The sequence below is a fragment of the Semicossyphus pulcher genome, unplaced genomic scaffold (assembly GCF_022749685.1).
Source record: "Semicossyphus pulcher isolate SPU_LCO1_2020_fin unplaced genomic scaffold, fSemPul1.0.p SCAF_18, whole genome shotgun sequence".
Lineage (NCBI taxonomy): Eukaryota > Metazoa > Chordata > Actinopteri > Labriformes > Labridae > Semicossyphus > Semicossyphus pulcher.
The window spans coordinates 3,504,226-3,524,861 of NW_027211691.1; the positions used below are offsets into that span (position 1 = coordinate 3,504,226).

Here is a 20,636-nt window from a genome sequence, read left to right on the forward strand (position 1 = left end):
AGGATGTGTGATGTATGCACGGCTCCGCTCGGCCCTGCGGGCTCGTCACAGTCTCCCGGGGGAGCACGAAACTAGTCAGTTAAACATACTTGAGCATGGGCAGGGTTCAAAGTGCAGCAGGCCTCATGTGAGGTGAGAGCAGGGGGGGGTTTCAGACGGCTCGCTAACAGTTGCAACTATTGTGGTCAGTTTTATTTCCCCTGCTTGTTTTACTCCCCCCCCTCCAGCACAGTGTGGGCCTCCTCTGTGCTGAGCAGCAGAGATCCCCCCTCGGGGCAGAATTCTCCCCCTGTCAGTCTGTGCTCATATTTCCAAATAAAGGATTATTGTGCTTGTTGCAGCGGGAGGGGGGGATGCAATAATTGAGCCTAAATAGCCAAATTCATTAATTTGATTGTTGGCGACAGCAGATCTCTCGACAGTGTAATTAGGAAAGCTAATGGATAGAGGCACGCTAAATCCATCAATGCTAATGATAATTGCTGCTCAGGAAAGCGAATATGCTTTACAAACGTGTGGCCAAGGCCGCCGCAAAATCACAAACAGCCACAGATCTAAAAATACGAGCGAGCTGAGGGGAACCGTGTGGGGGTGACACCCAAAGAGGCCACTCGGACGGCTGCAGCTGAGCCGCTGGGCGGGGGAATATCCATCTTTTCATCCATCTTTTTTTACATCCCCTCCATCCATCCATGTGGCAGCGTGGTGGCGAGCAAAGCAATCATGCCCTTCTCCCCTTCTCTGACAAGTAACCACTTCTGAACCCATCAGCTCTGATTGGTTGGTGGTTTTTCCCGCTGGGTGGGTTCCCGCGTTCTGAGGCCTTCAACTCCTCCAATAATTTTCTGCAGATTCAGAAGTGGAGACACATCAGCGGGGAGGGCGATGGCTAAAAAAAGCCTTCATGCTTCGTGGTCAAGCTTCTGTTCTAACAATGAGATCTTGACCTTCAGTGGGAATCTGTTGGGCGTAATGTCTTTAGCTGAGGACATTAAGATGTAGAACAAGTTTACTGCTGCTTTTTTCTTTTCATGTGTCCAGGCACGCCGACGAGAGGCTCATTACAGCTGGACTGGGCCCTAAGAAAGAGGGAACCTGTTATTCTAGTGTGGGTTAATGAATGTCACATGAGGGAGGCAGGACGGGAGGGAAGGCAGAGAAAGACAGAATTTTATTTCAGCGAGGTATGTCCCCTCCAGGCTTGGAAAAAAGTAAGGCAGAGATCAGCTTGTCTTGTGCCCTCTTGTACAAATGTTAATGATGTTTTTCCGGAGCCCCAAGTGACAGTTTGTTAACCGAGACTCTTAAACACGTAAGGCCTGCAGACCTGAGCTTTCTGACAGCTGACAACTGAGTCCGCTGAGCTTGTCCCGTGTATGTTGTTTAGGCTTTTCCTCTTGTGTTACCAGAGATGTTTTGACATGTTGTAGGTGACATGTTTTCATGAAATAGCAGGCTCTGCTGTGACAGTCAGAGAAAGAGCCGGGCATTTTGCTCCTTCCACAGCTGAACTAAAGGGAGTAATAGCAGAGAAAGCGCTTTTGTTCTGGGGGGTTTCCACAGCTTATAAATGGTCTGATTAAGAAGTCTAACCAATAGTAGGAGGCTTATACAGTCTGTCATAGCGTTATTCTGTTGCCTCGCATTGTATTGCTTTTGTAGAAGCATATCAAGCAGACATTTATAGAGGGAGGACAGATTATTTCCATGGGAAAGCTTCAGGCAATATAAGTGTTATATTGTTAGGCCGCTGGTTTGTCGCCTTCTCTTTGGCTTTGCAAGGCGGGCTAATGTTCCTGTTTGACACTAGCGGATTGCTTTCTCTCTGTGCCTGAAGAAAGGAGGCAGGCTAATACATTTGAGTCGGTGAAGCGAAGGTCGTTGAGAATTACATTCACCCCCCTCGCCCCCTCTCTTTTTTCCCTTTAATTTCCCCACTGGATTGGCAAACCGTTTTCACTATTAGCACTGTGGTAGGCAGCTCGCTGTGTGCATGTGTGTAATCGTCTGTGTGTGTGTGTGTGTGTGTGTGTGTTGTGGCGTGCTCTCAAGCCCACCCACACCCAGAGCCGACGAGACGGATAAATAGGTGCATGGCTCAACTGGATTGTGTTGTCACGAGGAATGAAAAGTACAACAACAGCAGTGATACGACATAAAGAAAAATCACTGAGAGGAGGGATCGAAGTTGAACTTGGCAGGTTGGGAGGACGTAGATGAGAGGCAAACCCCAAAACTGTAGGGTCTTAAAGTAGGCCATGTTCGTCTCCCCGATGGAGGCTTAGAATGGAGTCCCTACAGGTGTTTCAAGTAATCGATTACAGCTACATTTAACTCTGCTGGCAACAGGAGATCCTTTTGGATGCATCAAACCGCCCGGCCAAGCGTTCCCCATAATGTCTTCCAGATGATAAGGGACTGGATGGATACGTGTTAGCAGAGCGGAGCACAGTGTGGACCCACCGGTGCAGAACTGCTGGAGCTCAGGCTCACACACCAGCCATTTAGGCACAAATAGAGACACTTTAAAGGAGGAGGTCTCTTTCTTTTCTTTCTGTTCCTCGCGCAGAGAGCGCAGTGAGAGGACCCCCAGGGCGTTTTCTCCATTCCATCTGCATCCTCTCTCCCGCTGCGCCGCCTTTTACGAGGGCCATCCGAGCTGATGGTGCGCCGGAGTAAAAACGCAATAAACAGCTTTTCCGGAGGTGTGAGGAGTCGAAATGGAAACAAAAATAAGATTATTTCTCTTGTTTGGAGGAAGAATAAAGAGTATGTGAGGACAGGCAAAATAAGAAACATTGGCTGACTGTCATCGGTTTATGCCGCACATAAAAACAAGCTTTACTAATGCACACATATTCTTCATGTACACGAAATAACACAGCCAGACACACGCTCAGCTCCTTCAGCTGTACTGCAGCCCGCTCCCTTCTCCTTCTTCATCTCAGTGATGCATCTCAGCATCAATTTTTTAAGCGTCTGGCAATGCTCAGCTTTTGGCTGTGGCGGGGTGGGATGGGTCGGTGGTGGTGGGGGGAGTTGTAGCTGCAGAGACAGAGGCTCTGAGGTGAATTATAAGTCGGCTGATAGAACAGAGCAGGGCCACAGAAAGATTGATGCTTTCTGTTGTGAGCGAAAGGAGGTGAGGAGAGGAGAGGAGAGGAGAGGACAGGAGAGGAGAGGAGAGGAGAGGAGAGGAGAGGAGAGGAGAGGAGAGGAGAGGAGAGTTGAGGAGAGGACTTAAACTAAATTGTTAAGTTTTACAGTGGGAAAATGCTTTAACAGTTCTCATGCCTTCTTTTTATTAGCAAGGATGAGTTGTGTAGCTTTGGTTAGGAGCCATAAATATTTATTCTCGTGACTAAACGAGACGATGATTTCATTGCGGAGGAAAAAATAACTCCTTCACGGGACTTCAGAGACAAACTAAATAATGCGTGACTCCAGGGTCGTGTAGCCGGAGGTAAACATCGCAGCCAACATGTGAAGCGAGTATTTTTACTCTGCTGCAGCTGAGAAAGTAACTGAAACAAAGTGGTTGTTGTGTCAGGAGAGGGGAAGAAGACCTGCTCTGGAATCACAGAGAAATGAAGAGAAGCCAAACAGCTCGAGGACTTCAAAATAGACGAGAGCAAAAGTGGACGAAACCAGAGTTTCAGCCTGTTTTTGATGAGACTTCTGATCTAGTATTTTTTGGACTGCAGCTTTCTGTCCGTGTACCAAACCTTTTACCAAAGAACTAAAAGTTTAAAGGAGAGATGAAGAGAAGGCACTTGATGCACGCTGACAGCTCCATATCACCTCAGATCACTCTATCCAAGCAGAAAGACAAGTGAAGTCATCCATCTGCCGCACCTCCTCCGGGGACCCAATTTCAAGGAGCACCAGCTCTACATTTCTCCGTCCTTCTCTCTCGCTGGCTCTCTCCGGCTACTCGCTGTAATACTGTGCATATAAAAAACCCAGCAGGCACCCCTCCCACCTCACCGCATATCACTTCTGGTAACTCAATTTCTGTTTTTACAAATACATTTGAGGCGAGGAAAGGAAACCGTTTTTTGAAGAAAAAGGTGGCAAAGAGTGCGTGTGGAAACAAGTCAGGCCCCACCTGAGGGACTGAGCCCACCCTGAGCCATCATTCAAAGTGTAAATCGCCTTTTTGTGTGAAAGCCGGCACATTAAGTGAATTCTGAATCGCTAAGGAGACGTGATGTTTTGACAGTAATTTGGGAATCAAGTAAAACTATGAAAACAGGCCCCTTTGCCCAGAAGGCACATACCTTCTGTGGATACAGAAAGAGCGTGTGAGTGTGGCTGAATGTGCCCACACACCTGCGGCAAATTACACTTTCATTCAGCACAATTCATTTCTGTATTTACTGCGCGGGCTCAGATGGAGATGGAGGACCATCGCTGCAGGTCATCTGGGTTTTGGGCAGGAATATGTTCGCTAAGTGGCCTCGCAGATCTGAAAACTTGGCGTGAACGAGGCGTTATGGGCAATTAGGAAACTGTGGAAACCTGAACTGAAATCAGCGTTTGGACCGAAGCTCGGCCCCGTCACTCAGAGTCAGAACACAGCACGGAAAAGTCATCTGATGCATCATGCAAACTTACACACACACAGGCACTGAAGTAGAAACCACAAATCAAATCATTTCATATAAAAACTGCCTGAACACACGCACACACTTAGGCTGTTTGGACCACCCTCATTGGCCAGTCACTCTAATTTCTCCTTCACCAGCTTAAGTTTCTCATGCCAGATTCCATCCGTGTGTGTGTGTGTGTGTGTGTGTGTGTGTGTGTGCGTCACGGCTCCTGTTCCCAGTCCTATTTCAAAGCTGTTTTCCTCCTCTGCCCCTAAACTCTTCACTGACTCAATTAGGCGGCTGCTCCGTTCTGTAGCCGTGGGTCTGAAATTCCATTTCAATGTGATGTTGGAGTGTGTGTGTGTGTGTGTTTAACAGCTTTAACACCTGCTCTCTCTATACACAGGCCTAAGCCAAAGGGCGAGATATTATCGCTTTCAATTCCCATTTTGTCTTATACAACAGGCCCACACACACTGTCAGTGTTGTGCTGCGGTTAAACAGCAGATAGACAAGTGTTGGGCTGAAGTTCAGTGGTTGAAACAGTTACGTAAACCGACCTCCGTGCAGCTCGGAGCACAAAACCTCTGCAGCAAGCCTGTGTGTGCGTGTTTGTGTGTGTGCCAGGTCGATATAATGAAAGCCCACCTGTTCCCTGAGTTTTAACCTGAGACCTCATTAGAACACAGTGTTTCATTTCCACTACATTACCTGCACAATATGCTGTGTTGCTCTGTGTTCATGTGCTCCTCTGAGTATGAATGTATGTGTGTTTATCTGTGCGTGTGTGTTCATGCACAACATGAGCCTAATTTCCAACAAATCCAATTTTCCTCGGCAGGATCCGAGCGAGAAAAGAAGTAAAACTAAACCTGCGGGGATAAAAACTTTGACTAACAATGCTGCTCTTTCTCGTCTCAGGTATGACTACGTGGAGGTGCGAGACGGTGTGGACGAGAGCGGTCAGCTTGTGGGTAAATACTGCGGGAAGATCGCTCCCTCCCCGGTCGTCTCTTCAGGAAACCAGCTCTTCATCAAGTTCGTGTCTGACTACGAGACGCACGGCGCAGGTTTCTCCATCCGATACGAGATCTTCAAGACAGGTGGGTGGCCTAACGCAGCTGGAGCTTCACTTCATCCCTACCTGACGTGTCACATAAACCAGTAATATAAATATAGACCTGCAGCCACATCTGTATTCATCTGACATAATTGTTCATCTTCAGTTTATTTTTATCAAATTAAGTGTGTCACCTAGTTATTATTCTAATCTGAAAACCCTGCAGACACAACTGGTGCTCTCAGGGGTATTGCTCTTGCTAATGCTGTGTTTCTAAGGTTTAAGACCACATTTCTCATTAACCTGTTAGCTACTTGTTTCAAACAGACAAAAGCTTAGATATTGAGGAGATTAAAGTGGCTGGCAACCCTCACCACAAGGTCCATTAAGTGGCTGTTCCAGAGCTTTTGATCGTATCACAAAAACGTCCTCAGAAGCGGAAAAAACATCCAAATTCCACAACAACAGCTCAGAGTCTGACGACAGAGAGCTACAAAGCAGCGACCGAGTGGCACTTGAGGTTATTTTCCTCCCAACTCCTGTTTAAAAGCTTAAGAATAGACAATTATTTTGAATTAGATTATCTCTCTCTGGTTCTTCTGTCATTTTAGAAAACACTGTTAACAACGGCCTTGTCTGGTTTTGTGCAGAAATAAATTAGCAGAATTCCCTCAAAGTGAACATGAAATGCAGTGGTGACACTTGTGACGGTCTTTGTGAAGGTCCTTAAAGTTGTAATCTCAAAGATCTCAGTTTGTTCTCTTTGGCGGCACCTATGGCGATACACGGTAATTACGGGAGCACACTTCCCCGATATCCAGACAGTGCTGCATGTGTGACGTCCACGGTTGGCTCCGGTTGTAACTCTTGATTTTCCTGGCTGACGGTCGCTTTCCTTTTCAGACTGTTTGCTTCATCTGAGCGTCGAGTTTGTTTCTTTTTCTTTGAATTTTCACTTCAAGTTGAAGTTGTATCTGTAGTCATCCATCTTTTCTTTGTTTGTTCAGCCATAGTAGATTACTGTTTACTCGCAACACTTGCAGAGAGCGGAAAAGCAGCCACTTAGCTCCGCCTACCCTCTCTGGCAGACCAACCACTGCTGGCTGAAAACGTGTCACTAACTGGGCGCCGCTTGTGATTTGTTCCGCGAAAGTCACTCCCAGTCTGTAATACTGCGAATGCAAAGGCTTTCATCAGTGGGCCATCGGCTCAATCACCATTGTGTTACCTCATTCGGCGATAGACAGAGACTTAACAGACATTTATTTAAATAAAAAATCTTCGAGATTATGACTTCAGGGCGCTGGTTTGGCTTAGCGGTTAAATCGGTGACCATATACAGAGGCCATAGTCCTCAGTGGGGCGGTCCCAGGTTCAACTCCCGTCTTTGGCTCACTTCATCCCCACTCTCTCTTCCCCTGTTTCCGGCTCTGTCCACTGTCCTCTCTTCAAAATAAAGGCATAGAAAAATTGTTTTTAAAGAGATTATCACTTTAAAATTGACTCATGCCTCGTCTAGCTTTTATTATCCACTAACGGTGTACTGATGCTCACAGCCCAATCAAACATAACAGATAAAAAATAGACAAATATAGCTAATCTACAGCATCGCCCCCTCACCTCTGTGCAATAGTCATAATAGCGTCCACCACCTCCATGATTCTGTGCAGAGCCGAGTCGGAGCCGATTGTCATGTCAGCTCCACAGAAGTCGTTATCATTAGAGCCGACCCTCCCCATGATGTGGAGGGCCGAATACTTCTGAACAGCACCTGCTTCGATCAACTTTAACTGCACTTATATCCAAAAGAAGGAGTAGTTGATTTAAAAGATGTCCCTGACCTCTGAAGGTAGCGATCAGCTCATGTCACAGTGTTATCAGATTAGTCTAAACATGAAACAGACATACACACTATGATTAGATGAAAGCGTCGGGATTATTTCTGATAACCAAAAAAAGAAGCTCTCCGTCTAATTTCATGCTTTGTTTGTGATTCAGTCAAAGCAGCAGAGCGTCAAATTATGCAATCGCAATATGGCAGGCAATATGCTCCATTCAAAGCAATGAATCATGGTCCCATATGTTCCATAATCATAGCTGTTTTTATGTGCTGTGAATCACTGTACAATAAGCAAGGGCATAATTTGCTAAGCAATGAATCAACAAACATTGTTTACTGTCAGATGGCAGTCCACAGCAAGCGTATAAACCTGCCACTATAACCACTGACGAGCCTGCTGTGGAGAATTCAAGCCACTGACCTGAGATCAGGGTCAGAAAACGCTTTCACCTCCGAGTTTCCTTCCCGATGTTACAGCTAAAAATAAAACCTGTGAGTAATTTTAACCAGGAGTCAGGCATGAGAAACCCCAAATATCCTCACGGGATGTCTATCTTATCAGAACACAGCATAACATAAAGAGAATTTCCTGTCGTTGGCGGCCGCTCTTTGTTTAGACTGCAGGAAGGAGGAGGAGGACAGCACATATCTGGAGAGTGACTCGTAGGCAGACAGGTGCTACGGACTCCACTTTCATTAATTAACCTCAGCAGCAGTCTATGGGAAGGCCTCCCGTGACCCTCGGAGACATGATGAATGGCCCTGCAAGGTCCCTCCTTCCTTTTAATCTGGGATGCTGTGTTTGTGCTTGTGTTTGTGTGAATGGGGCGGTGCGTGTTGCCATCACAGCAGGGCAGCTGGTGGAGTGTGGGTCCATTTACGAGATCAAAGCGACGCTCCACCCCGACAAACTCATCCGCTCACACTGCCGCCTCATTCCTTTTAATAAGCATGTTGAATCAGCTACATTCTTCCCATGATTAGCTTGGTATTCCGCCGTCTCATTTATTAGCCAGGACTTATAATAAATGAGGCGTGTTGGGGATGCTTTGGCGATAGGGGAGGAAACTGCTGAGCACACTTGTCGGGCGATGAGATACAAGTATGAGTCTTGCAAGAAATCCAGATGTTGGTGTGAAAAACAGATTAGGGATGTGCGTTTTTATCAGAAGTCAGAATCAGAAGTGATGCTTCAGGACAGGACTTTTTCATCTGGATGTTTTGCACCGAGGGCTGTCCCCCTGTGGACAAGAGCACCATGGGTGTGCCGCTGCTTCCTCAGTGGATCCAGGCCCTCGTTCTGCTTTGAATTCACTCGGTGTTTTGACTATGCTGCACCGTTTGCCGCCAAGAGCCGGGTTCTGAGATCAATTAACATCCCTGTTTGTTAGAGCGAGAGAGAGCGAACCAAACAGAAACGAGGAATCCAAGCTAGCTGATTAGTACAGCTTATCAACAAGCAGGGTATTAGCTGGGAAAACAATGTGTTGGCTAACACATGTAACGCTAATGATGATACACAGATGCTCTGATAACGCATGGAGGAATGGGAGGCTCACGCTTGTGCATGCCAATGAGGGGAAATGCAAAGAATGCAGGCTGTTTATCAGTGTGATGAGAGGCCTGCAGATCACAGGAAGTCAACCCCTGGGATTGGTGCTGCCTTTCATCTGGGGTTAAACACAAGCAAAGGTCACGTGGAAGATAAATATACCCACAAAGCAAACACATGCACTCCCCTAAGGGATCATATTCCAACTTATACAAGTATGTTTACATGTGCAGGTTTACCCACTTAAGCCGTAAACTATGTAAATACACTTTCACACGCGTACGTCAACAAGCTGGCATTTGCAGCTCTGGCTTTCATCGACGGTCGCCTGCGAAGTGTCTAATTGGAAGAGAACAGGTTGTTTTGCGGCTCACTATGGCCGCTTCCACATCAGTCTCTGCCCCTCTCCTCTCCTCGCCTCAGTCCCAACCAAGCATCTTAATTAGCATGGGCTATTTATTTTATAGCCTGCAAATTGGCAGCCTCGCTCCGCCGGCTGAAGTCTGGCAGGAGACGAGGAAGAGCGAGATGGTGGGGGAGAAGGAGACAGACGAGAGGGATAAGTCAGGGGAGTGAGGAAAATTTGAGCTGAAGGGAGCAGATTAGGAAGCCGGTTGTGTTTGTGTTTGTTTCTACGGAGGCCTTCAGCTGGCAGGCACTTATAAAACTGTGAATAAAGAAGTCGGGCAATCTATGGCCTTGACTTGATGAATAACTATAGATGGGGAAGTGCCTTCAACCTGCATTCTGCCTCGTGGCTGGCAGGGGCCAATTCCGCTTGTTGCAAAAGATGGCCGACTATATTAAAGCAGATGAGACATAACCTTACTTGGTTTACCTCGGGGATCATTTTCCTAAAGAACTGATGGCCTCAATCTCTAGTTTCAAGAGCTTCTCAATACAGCATGATGTTCATTAAGTAAATTATGGCCCCGTTTAGAGTAATTCACCTCGGCAACCTGTCAATCAGCTCAAAGGCAAAGAAATGCATCCACCTTCTAGTCCAAATATGGTCCCTGCTGTCTCCAGAAAAACCAAGATGGCGACAGAAAGTACAAGGCTTCAAAACGGTTGTCCACAAACAAATGGGTGACATCATGGTGGCTACATCCACCTCTTATGTACTGTGTTTGTAAACAACCACCAGTATGAGCGGAAACCTCTTATGTCAGCCCTAAAGAGTCGAGCAAGATGAAATGAGGTGGGGTTAACCTCGAACCGAATCCTCACTGAACGCTGTATTTATCTGCTCAAGAGTTCCTGGAAAGATCTGTCCTCTTAAGTAGATGCACATGCACGACATGTGTTTTCTTTTAACAGCTCTGAAGTTTGCTTAGAGCCACATCAATGCTGTCAGAGGATGCATTGAAGTAGGCGAGGAGGCAGAGATAGTGCCACTGGTGCCTCCCTGCTACCCTCCCCCCCTCTGCCTACTTCCATGCACACACAAGCTCATCTCCGCCTCTTCACAGTTACTCAGCAAAAGACCAAGCCTCAACCACAGCTAGTCAGTATTAATTGGCATTTTATAATGATCAACAACAAGACACACAGCACAAAAAACAGGCACTGGTTTCTGCAGCCACAAGAGCAGTGCTTCCTGTAAGACTGATAAGAGACTCTGGACACTATCTGTTGATTAATGGCTTTCCTCCTGTGTGTGTAGACAGTAGTAGCATAATAAAGTAGGGAGCTTACCTGCACATCAGCAGCTAGCGAAGACAACAGAGTAAGCAGTGCCTTTAATTAGTTATTCATGCAGTAATAACCGCTGCTGTCGTTTTATTGTTTCCCCAAAAAAAGGTAACGTGATAGGGTCGTGACAAAGCAGGGGGGGACACGTTATGATTGATAAGACCAGATCGTCAAGCGATTGTGGATGTCTTGATCATCATTTCCATAAGTCTCCTTTTTGGTTGGACACTTCCAAAGTCTCAGAGTCCAAAGTCTTGAGGAGCTCACCAAACTGCTGTGGACGCTAGGTGTGATAACAGCTGTTTAAAAACATTAAAGGACCAGTTCGCCGGTTTTCAACCTCAGTCCTATCATACTTTTATGAGGAGCTAATGCCAATGTGGTAGGGAAAAAAATGCAATTTCGCTCTTTGCCTTTGGAGGACGCTATCCGCTTCTCCAATGGGCCCTGGAAAACCTGCCAGGCAGCTCGCTAAACTACACTTCTTCAATCTAGGACGGCCGCCTCCGACGCCGTGCCTCGTTCAAAATCATCAGGTTTGAAATGTAGACTGCAGACCTGAAGATGTTTCAGACGATCCACCGGTATATTCCCCCCGTATTTTGGATTCTGTGCCGCTCTGACCCATTGCCTGCAGCGATTGATGTCCTTGACTTAAAAACGGTAGTATTCACTCCAGCATCTCTCGCTGGGCCGTTCCTTTCAGAGGGAGGGCCGCAATGCACGCTGGGTGTTGTAGGAATGTAGAATGGGCGAAACCACAAGCTGTTTGTACAACTTTCTCCACAGCTATGGCGCCAGTTTCAAATATTTTTGCTTCTATTGATTACAGAGAACACCAGCTGTGACTGACAGGGGCTTTTTCCAGGGCAAATGTCTTCTTTAACGTGAACGTCGACTAAGTCTATGGGATCGAGGCCTATGGTGTCATTTTGTAAGCAAAAGCTCCATTTATCATGTCGCTGCGATGTGGGCGCTTTTACTCTAATCACACACCTGAGAAAACACTGTAAAGTTGTGTGCGTGTGTGTGTGTGTGTGTGTGTGTGTGTGCGTGTTGGGTGAGGCCTAATAGGGGGCACGTTCTGCTTTCACGGACGGCCCGCCCTGATGGCATAGGTCACATCTGGCACGGAGACATACTGTCATCACACACACACGGCCTTCGTGGAAACCTAAGACAACAAATCTGTTAAAAGGGAGCAAGAGAGAGACTGTAACCCCACCCCACCCCCGCCCAACCAACCCACCAGCAGTGTGTCATCCCTCATTGGATGGAGGGAGGGGACATCACAGGCACAGTAAATGCTATGTCAGGAGTGCCTGAGGGTGTGTGTGTGTGTTTATAGGTGAACCTGCCTTTCCATCTGTTTCAGTGCCTGACGCTCCGCAGGCTTCAGGTTAATGTTTGATTTAGTGTTGAAAGAGTTAATTCTCCACCGACGATTAACCCTTCTGTGAGTGTGGCATACGGTGAAGGGGAGGGGAGGGGAGGTGTGACAGGGGCTGGGGGCAGTAATGTGCGGTGGAGGGCTGTGAACTGGGCTAATGATCAGCCAGAGAGCGGCATGGAACATAAACAGTGGTGATTTACTTAGCAGTCCAAGAACAACACCTTCAACCCCTATGGCTCCGGCCACTAATGACCCTGACTGAGGAGAGAGAGAGAGAGAGAGGGATGTATGGATGGAAAAAGGAGCGAGAGAGATCTGAAAAGAGAGAGCGAGACAGATTTAAAAATGAAAATACCAAGCGGCTGACACGTCTAACGCCTGCTCCGTGGCGCGATGTTGTTGTAATGATTAACGCCCGGCCTCTGGTCTGCTCTCAGCACTTAGAGCAGCAGCTTAATAGAGGCGCAGAGGACAAGTCATCAGGGAGAGTAACAGTTGAAACTATATTTATTTAACACTTATTATTATCGATTGCTTACACTCACAAAGTTGAAATCAGATCTCCATTAAATATCATTTTGTCTGCTACAACATGTCCCGTTAAACAAACTCTAATCACTCAGCGAGCGAGTCGGAGTGACGTTTGTTTACTCCCCCCTCCAGAGGAGAGGGGCTCAATATAAACAAGAGTTAAAGGAATCCATTACTGCCAGCAGTAAATGTTTGAGCGACTGGTTGGAGGTTGTCGGTAAATGTTCGTGCGTTCAAGGTTACTTCTCTTTCTCTCCTCAAACATCCTGCCGTAAATTCGGCTGTTTGTTTTAAAGCAGTGGTTGGACTACCGGGTGCACTGTGGGCAAACAAGCTGTTTTATCACGGATGAAATGGAACAATCTTTGTTTGTGTTTTCCATCAGCCTTACCGGAGTCAAACCTTTCATATTTACAAAACCCCTTCCCCATTGAGGCGATAAATCCACCAGGAAAGACAGAACAAGGGCGAGACAGAGCGAGTTAGCATTTGGCTGACAACGGCATGTATTTGTCTCCTTGTGAGCTCCTTGTCAACACAAATGCATGCACACACACTCTACGTATGGACGCGGTCGCAAAAAAGCGTGATGGCTGTCGCTGAATGCCTCTTGCACAGACATCAGCACAAAGCATCCTGGGCGTAGCGAGGGGAGCTGGGGACAGACGGCCTCCCATGTGAAGGCACGAGATAAAAGAGATCTGTTGGATGATTATCTCAGCGGCGGGACTGACCAGAGCGCTCTGTCTTCTCTTGCTGCTCTGTTTTTGTTGTCATGTCTTTGCGCTGTCCTTTTCTTAGGGGGGGAATTAAACACAGTCAGGAACACAGGTGCTGACGAGAGGGAACTTGGCTCAGCCTCAGTCATGATCATTCAGAAAGAAAACACGGACAGGAAGACGAAATGGTGACACCATTAGAGGAGCATTGTTAAATGTAGATCGTAAAAGAGCTTTAATATCAATCCTATCCTTGTAACTTCTGATTTTATGTAAGGTATGTATGTATAAGTGGGTTGGAGGGTTTGGTCATCCTAGTTAGGGCTAGGGTTAGTACTACTACACTTTTTAAAGCCTACCCAACATCTCACAAATGCATCTGCAGAATAAACAGTCATCCCATTGTAGGATTAAGCTCCAAACTGACGAAACATTATATAAAATGTGCACCAGTCCAGGCACTATACTTGTTTCTGTGCCAGTCTAGTGCCTGGATTAAGACAGGTTTTCAGAGTGAACCATTTCCAATCACCAAATCTGTTCTGGTCAACTGCTGAGCTGAGATAAGGGTCATGGTGGAGGCTGATGAAATGGACGGAGAGTGGTGCCTTGAGCCAATATCTACAGGAAATGCAACACACTGACCTAAATTGCACTTTGGATCCTGCGGCTGTCTAGAGCACTCAGCGACTGCAGGCGCCTTTCTCCGAAAGAAGTGGCTTGCATCTGTTTTTCGAAGCCAAACTGTCTGACATTTCTCCCAAAGATGGCGAGGTAAAGTGCAGAACTGCAGCATCCAGCAACCCTGTCATCCTGGGGAACACTCGCTCTCTCTTGTCAAAATCTCTCAATTTTCCGGGGGTAAATAGGAGGGGAAGCTGTGAAATTAATGGTGCCCACTGTTCTCGAAAGCCACACTTTAGCTGCTGCACTAAATGTCAGCTCTCTTTAGAGTCAAAACGCCACTCGCCATGGCTTTCAACTTGGAAAATCAACATGGCTCTCCCTCCCTTCGCTCGCTCCACCTGTGGACGGGCTGAAGAGGGGCTGATGGTCTTGAATTACGAGCCCAGCAAGACGCTTGAGTAACAGTTTGCCACATTCATTTAAGCTACAATGACTGCAGAACGGAGGCACTATCTCGTGCAACTCCCTGCAATTTTGGTTTCGATCGTCTCCATCTGCGCCCATCACGCTGGCTGTCAGACTACCATGAAAATGACATTATCCTGGGCACATTTCTGCCACTAATGGCTCCAAATAATTGCATTTGATGGCAGCAGTCCTCTTTTCCCTGATGGTGCATATAGGGGAAGCCAGGCTTGGTTACATCTGGCCCAGTGCTTGAGCATGCAACATGTCTTAATGTGAATTTCCCGCAGCTGTTTGCATCATTTGTTATCACATGTCACTCATTCTGAAATCGTTATCTCCTGATACTCTGAGAAGTGGCTAACATGGGAAATGTGTTACAGCTCCTCATTAGCTGAAAGCCAGCTCTCCGGGGAGCTGTGAATAAATATTTTGACTCTCCCTCGTGTAAAACAGTGTGTTTAAGTGTGAGTGTACGTGTGTTGATGTATGCGGAGTCACTGCCCTCACCTTCCGTCACTGACGCTGTAATTTTGCCTGAGCTGTCGTATGTTTCACAGACATGTCTTGATGAGAGAGGGAGTAAATCCGGCTGTTTATTCATCGTTCCTTGATTCTGGTGATTGAAACCTTTCAGTAAAGTGTACACTCACAGTCCAGATGTTCTAGGAGTTATAGATTTAACACAAATACAATGATGAATGAGTTTGTGACCATAAAGGAAAAGAAACCCAGATGTAGCGATGGTGAATAGAGGTGCTATCAAGGTGGTCTCTCCTCGATGGGCCGTAAACTGTCCTCCACTCAATAGACCAGCTGCGAGGCATAGCTCCACAGCACCCACCACACAAAGCCTCCTGAAACAGATCACTTAACCAACAGTCATTCAAAAGACCCGTCCCCACCCCTTCCTTTGTCCCTGCCTCGTCTCATCTTCTCGTTTCCTTCCTCCTTTCTTCCCGCAGGTCCCGAATGCTCCAGGAACTTCACCTCCAACAGCGGTGTCATAAAGTCGCCAGGTTTCCCGGAGAAATACCCCAACAACCTGGACTGCACTTTCATGATCTTTGCCCCCAAGATGTCCGAGATCATTTTGGAGTTCGAGAGCTTCGAGCTGGAGCCTGACCAGACTCCCCCTGCTGGTGTTTTCTGCCGCTATGACAGGCTGGAAATCTGGGATGGCTTTCCGGGAGGTGAGCAAGCAGTGCGAATGATGATAGCTGTATTTAAAGAGACACTGTGTTACGTTTTAAAGAAGGGAAACAATCATTCCATTACGAATGAAAATATGTAGTAGAAGGATGTGCATGTTCGGACGTTTTCCCCTGCTCAGAAATCTGCTCTCTGCAGGAAAAGGGGAATGCAGGAAGAGATGAGTTTCAGCCTCACTACTCTTCTACTTTTGTCAGAGGAAATGAACAGTTTGAGACAATATGATGGCATTATCCGGGCCAGTGGGCTAACTGCTTTAACCAGACTTGGCGGGGGTCCAAGAGTCGTCATGAGCATAATTCTCTGTCATCACTGAATGCTACACACTTCCTGATCACAAGGGCCGCCCGCCCTTCCGTTTTCTGTCACAGGCTGCATTGTGCCCGATGATTTGTTAGCGTCTATACACTGGGGAATTTGAGGTCTAGTCTATGCGCCATGATGCATAGAAAACACAAGGAAATTATTGTTAAAGGACGGTGCTTTGAAAGTTTCCCTCTGAAGCGAAAAAAGTGCTTAAATTTGCACTGAATCAGCTCGGGCCTGATAAGAGCCAACATCACCTCGTCCCCGGGCTAAGCAAAGGTTGCTGCTCTTGCAGAGATTCATGCACAAAATAAAAAAGCATTCGCAAATCTGTTTTAAAAAATCAGCAGGTGAGAAACAGAGCCCACGAGGGCGAGCCGCGTTCAAAGCGAAGCTTCCACGGCCCAAGATGAGGCTTTGAACTCCGTGAACAAAATCACCTCTTGAAGTTTTGAGTTTTTCTCCTGGCTATTCCAACACGGGTGCAGACAAGATGAAAGCTTTTCTCACCCATCAGTGGCTGAAAATTGAAAGAATGTTACTTAGTAGTATCAACCTGGAGCCCATCAGTATTCTAGCATTTAACGATAAGGTTGAAGTGTAAATCACTGCGCCTTTTCCAGTGAGTTTGCTCAAAGTTGTTCTTATTCTGAGCTCCCCTCCAAACATCTTTGATTCAACAAAATATTTCCATAACTCATTTGTGAGTTCTCCCCTTGAGGTGGGACATGTTTAATTTTCAAGATTTGTGTTGATTAAGGAGACTTGCAAATGCTTTGAGAATATGTCACATTATTATCACCTTTTAATGCATAAATTACCTCAGGGGTCTGTAAAAAAGAAACTTTTCCTGTGCTGCTTCTCAGCGCTGATTCTTTTGTATGATACAAATGAAAAGTAAGATACTTCCTGTTCTCCTTTCTCTAACAGTGAGCCTTTTCAGGGCAGAAACTGTACCGACATGGCATCACACTCCTCAAGTGTTGTTGTATGTGACAGACAGCCTTGTATAAAAATAAGCCATGGGAGGAAAACAGTGTCGGCTTTTGCCAGGCGGTTCCTGTGGTGCCTGCTGGATCGATAGTGCATTAGCACAGAAGGCTGGAGGCATGCTAGCTGTCGGCGAGGTGTGCAGAGGCGGGACATGTCTGGGCAAATGCAAATCTCTGTGAAACACTAGGGGAATTACACCTCTGAAAGCACACCTCGCTGGACATGTCCTGTGGAGGATGAACCTCCATTCCCTCATCTTTCTTCCCAGAGGAATGGAGAGGAGGGCAGGAGGCAGAATTTATAGCGAGGTTCTTTAAAATTTCATAGAGCTGGCGAGTCATGCAGATAATCCAGTAGATGGGCTTTTTTTGTACAGCCAAGGCCTTAGCGGGTTTAAAAGCACACATATTTTCCCACGCACATACATGGGGTTATGAAGATTAATCTGAGCCATCACACACCTGCCCTGTAAGTCCCTGTGGTCTGGCCTTTGCCTTTCATGTCGGCCTGGGCTGGAAGAGGCATGTTCTGGATGACAGGAGGCCAGAGGGAGGCAGGACTGTCACTCAGCGCTGATCACAGCGTTACTAATCACAGATAAGCTGCCGGTCCCTGCACACTAACAGGAACACACAACTGTGCATGGATCATAGCACACTTAGGGCAAGGTCGTTGTGCTCCCTTGTTACCCCATGACTTTTTTACCAATGTTTCTCCACCTCTCTGTCTCCCCCTAATGACCCTCCTCCCTCCAACTCCCATTTTCCATCCATCCTGCTCTCTCACTCCACTGCTCAGTGAAACATGTCCCTCTCATGCTTTTATTACTCTCTGTCCTCCAAAGCTGTCTTATTGTCTCTCTGCCCAGTCTTTACTTGTCTGGTCTCCTTCATAAAACTCACTCAGCCACGGCTGTGTCCACCTCAATTAAATAAAAACGAGAAGACGGGATGTCTAAGGAATTTACGGCCAGCAAATAGACAGAGACCGTGACCCTCCCACAGCAAAGATCCCCCTTCCGCTCTGCTCTTTTTGTGTCCAACAGGCAAGCAGGCAAGAATGTGGGGAGTCTTTTCTCAACCATTTTTATGGGGTCAGGTTAAAAAAATGCAGCCGCTGCCATACCTCACTGACACACTAGTTTTCACAGCTCCACAGGGGGAGGTGGCAGTTAAACCAACGTGTGACATGGCTGTGGCAAAGAAACAAATATTGAGTTAACCCAAGCGACAATGTTTGCTCTTTTCTCTCCTTTCTGTTGCCTACAGTTGGTCCCTACATTGGGAGGTACTGTGGGCAAAACACCCCAGGCAGGATCATCTCCTACACGGGCATCCTGGCTCTGACAATCAACACTGACAGCGCCATCGCCAAGGAAGGCTTCTCTGCCAACTTCACAGTCATCGAAAGGACGGTTCCAGAGGGTAAGCTGGCACTCAATCGGTTTTTATTTAAGTAGTGTCGAGTTGCAACAAGAGTTATCTCATGACACCTAACAGGCAGGTACCTTGAGCAAACACTGACTCATAGGTAGATAGCCATCTGCCTCAACAACAGCTCAGTGTCCAGTCCAGCAGCAGTCTAAGGCTATAGCAGCAGAACTAGGGGCTGATCTGGAATGGAAAGTTTTAACCCTTATTTCAAAAGTAGAGAAGGCGTCTGCTGTTAGAAACCAAAGTGGTTGAAGGTTCTACAGAAGAGGAGCCTGATAAATGAACGCTATTCCTCCCAAAGTACTTTTGGAGAACATGAATCCAGATTTTTTAAGGGCAAGACAGTTTTCACAGGCTGAGCCAAACCGGGTAGTATGAAGCAATCAGTAGAGGAAAACTGCTCAAAGTAAGAAGCAGATGTTGTCCTATTATCACACATTCCCACACATTTAACAGAGCTTAAGAGTTATTAAATAAACACCTCCTGCTTCTTCATTTGGTGAATGTGTTACAGGGCACAACTCTGCCCCACCTCCTGTGGTTTACAAGACTTTTTACACACTGCGGGGCCGGGGCTGCAAAAGGAAGCTTCCCCACCAGTAACCACCCAGGACATACGCTCAAACACACACACACACACACACACACACACACCCCTCAGGGCTTTTACATGCAGCCTCGTCGTCACAGGGCTCGACCCTCTGACCCCATTTTGCAAAACGCTCTGACTAAACATTTCATTAAGGAAGACGAGCGCTGGTAGGAGTCATAAATCTGTCCAGAGGCTAGACCACCCCAAACGCACGCAGTCTTTGAGCAGCAATGCAGATGGATGACAGTCAGCAAATCCACTAATCATCTCCAAAAAAAGGGGCTTTGTCTTGCCCAAAGGGAAGACAGACGCTAAGTGGATACGCAGAAACACACACCACGAAACGAACAGTAATGAGCACAGCCGTTGCTGTTGATGTCATTTGTTTTCTCGGAGTTACTTAAGTCGCTTTAATCACACATCTAAGATCAGGTTACGCAAATCAACTTTTCACATTCCCCATTAAGAGGCATGGTGAAACATCTGACCCACGATAAGTAAATGCATTCATTTACATGAGTTTCCCAGTCTTACATCACCAACTGAGATGAATCCAAGATGGAAAAAATAATCCCCAAACTTTGTCTGCACTCCTCTAGACTTGTACCGCTTAAATCATTCATAATCCCCTTATGCATAATACACGCTGGATTTTCTCGCTTCGGTGAGAGGAAGGGTACGCTCTGATGAGAGGTGATAAGGTGATGAAAGGAGGCTTTGTGTTTTGTTCTTTCCCTGTTTCTCTTGCTCTAATTCTCTCCAATCACTCTCCTCACACATCCCATATCTACTTGGGCTATCAGCCTCGCTTTGGTCGGTAACCCACATGATCAGATAGCAGCAGACAAACGCCTTATTGTGTTTCTGTTGATCAGGATCTCCTAATCTAGATGAAGTAAGTACAAAAGTTTGACAAGAACGGGCATTCATCTGAAAGGGAGCCACCAATGATAGTGGAGAGGTGCGAGACAGTTTTCTCAGCCTCACACTGAGACTCTGACGCACTCAAACGCATGAGTACATACATATAACACACGCTGACCCAGTGACTGAGGTGTGTTAGCAGTGCGGCAGATGGGGGGACCATCTGTGTTAGCTCATAGGCTGCAGCCACATAGCAGTTCCACACTGCTCCTCATCCTGTGCCCTCTGATTGTGTTTGTGTCTCCACGTACACACAAGCACATGATGGCTTTTTTGGCAGTTTTAGTTTAAAGAAGCGGACTTGTGACCAATGGTTTAACATTTTTAACCACAGACTGTATAAAAGGAGTGGATGTAGCCACTGCAACATCAACCATTGGTTAGTTAACTTGCGTTTTGAGGCCTGAAGTTGGCGCCACCATGTTTGAGAGAGGAGTGACCATGTTTGAAAGAGAGAGTGTGAAAGTGTGCCTTCTCATACTTCTGCTTTGTTATGGAGACGTCATATGACTCCTGCCCCGACCAAAAGGTCATGCCATTCGTTAAGACCGATGTTTAGGCCTCGTCCACTCTGGTGTCAGCATGTCTGACCACCGGGGGTTAGAGAGGCCGACCCTCAGCTGACCCAGCTGAGTATTTAACCACAGAGGCAAGAATGCCTCAAAACGGCTGCCCCATGTCAACACAAACAAGGGAAGCCAC

The 20,636-nt window shown here is 46.8% G+C and overlaps 1 protein-coding gene across 2 annotated transcripts in view; it reads left to right on the plus strand.

The window, feature by feature from the left end:
• Positions 1-20,636, plus strand: part of nrp1a (neuropilin 1a) — a 67,424-nt gene that overhangs the window by 13,741 nt on the left and 33,047 nt on the right. For both annotated transcript variants that reach the window (XM_069667172.1, XM_069667173.1), the window contains exons 4-6: positions 5,514-5,695; positions 15,440-15,667; positions 18,254-18,409. In XM_069667172.1, the coding sequence (XP_069523273.1) occupies positions 5,514-5,695; positions 15,440-15,667; positions 18,254-18,409 (566 nt within the window). The remainder of the gene's footprint in view (positions 1-5,513; positions 5,696-15,439; positions 15,668-18,253; positions 18,410-20,636) is intronic.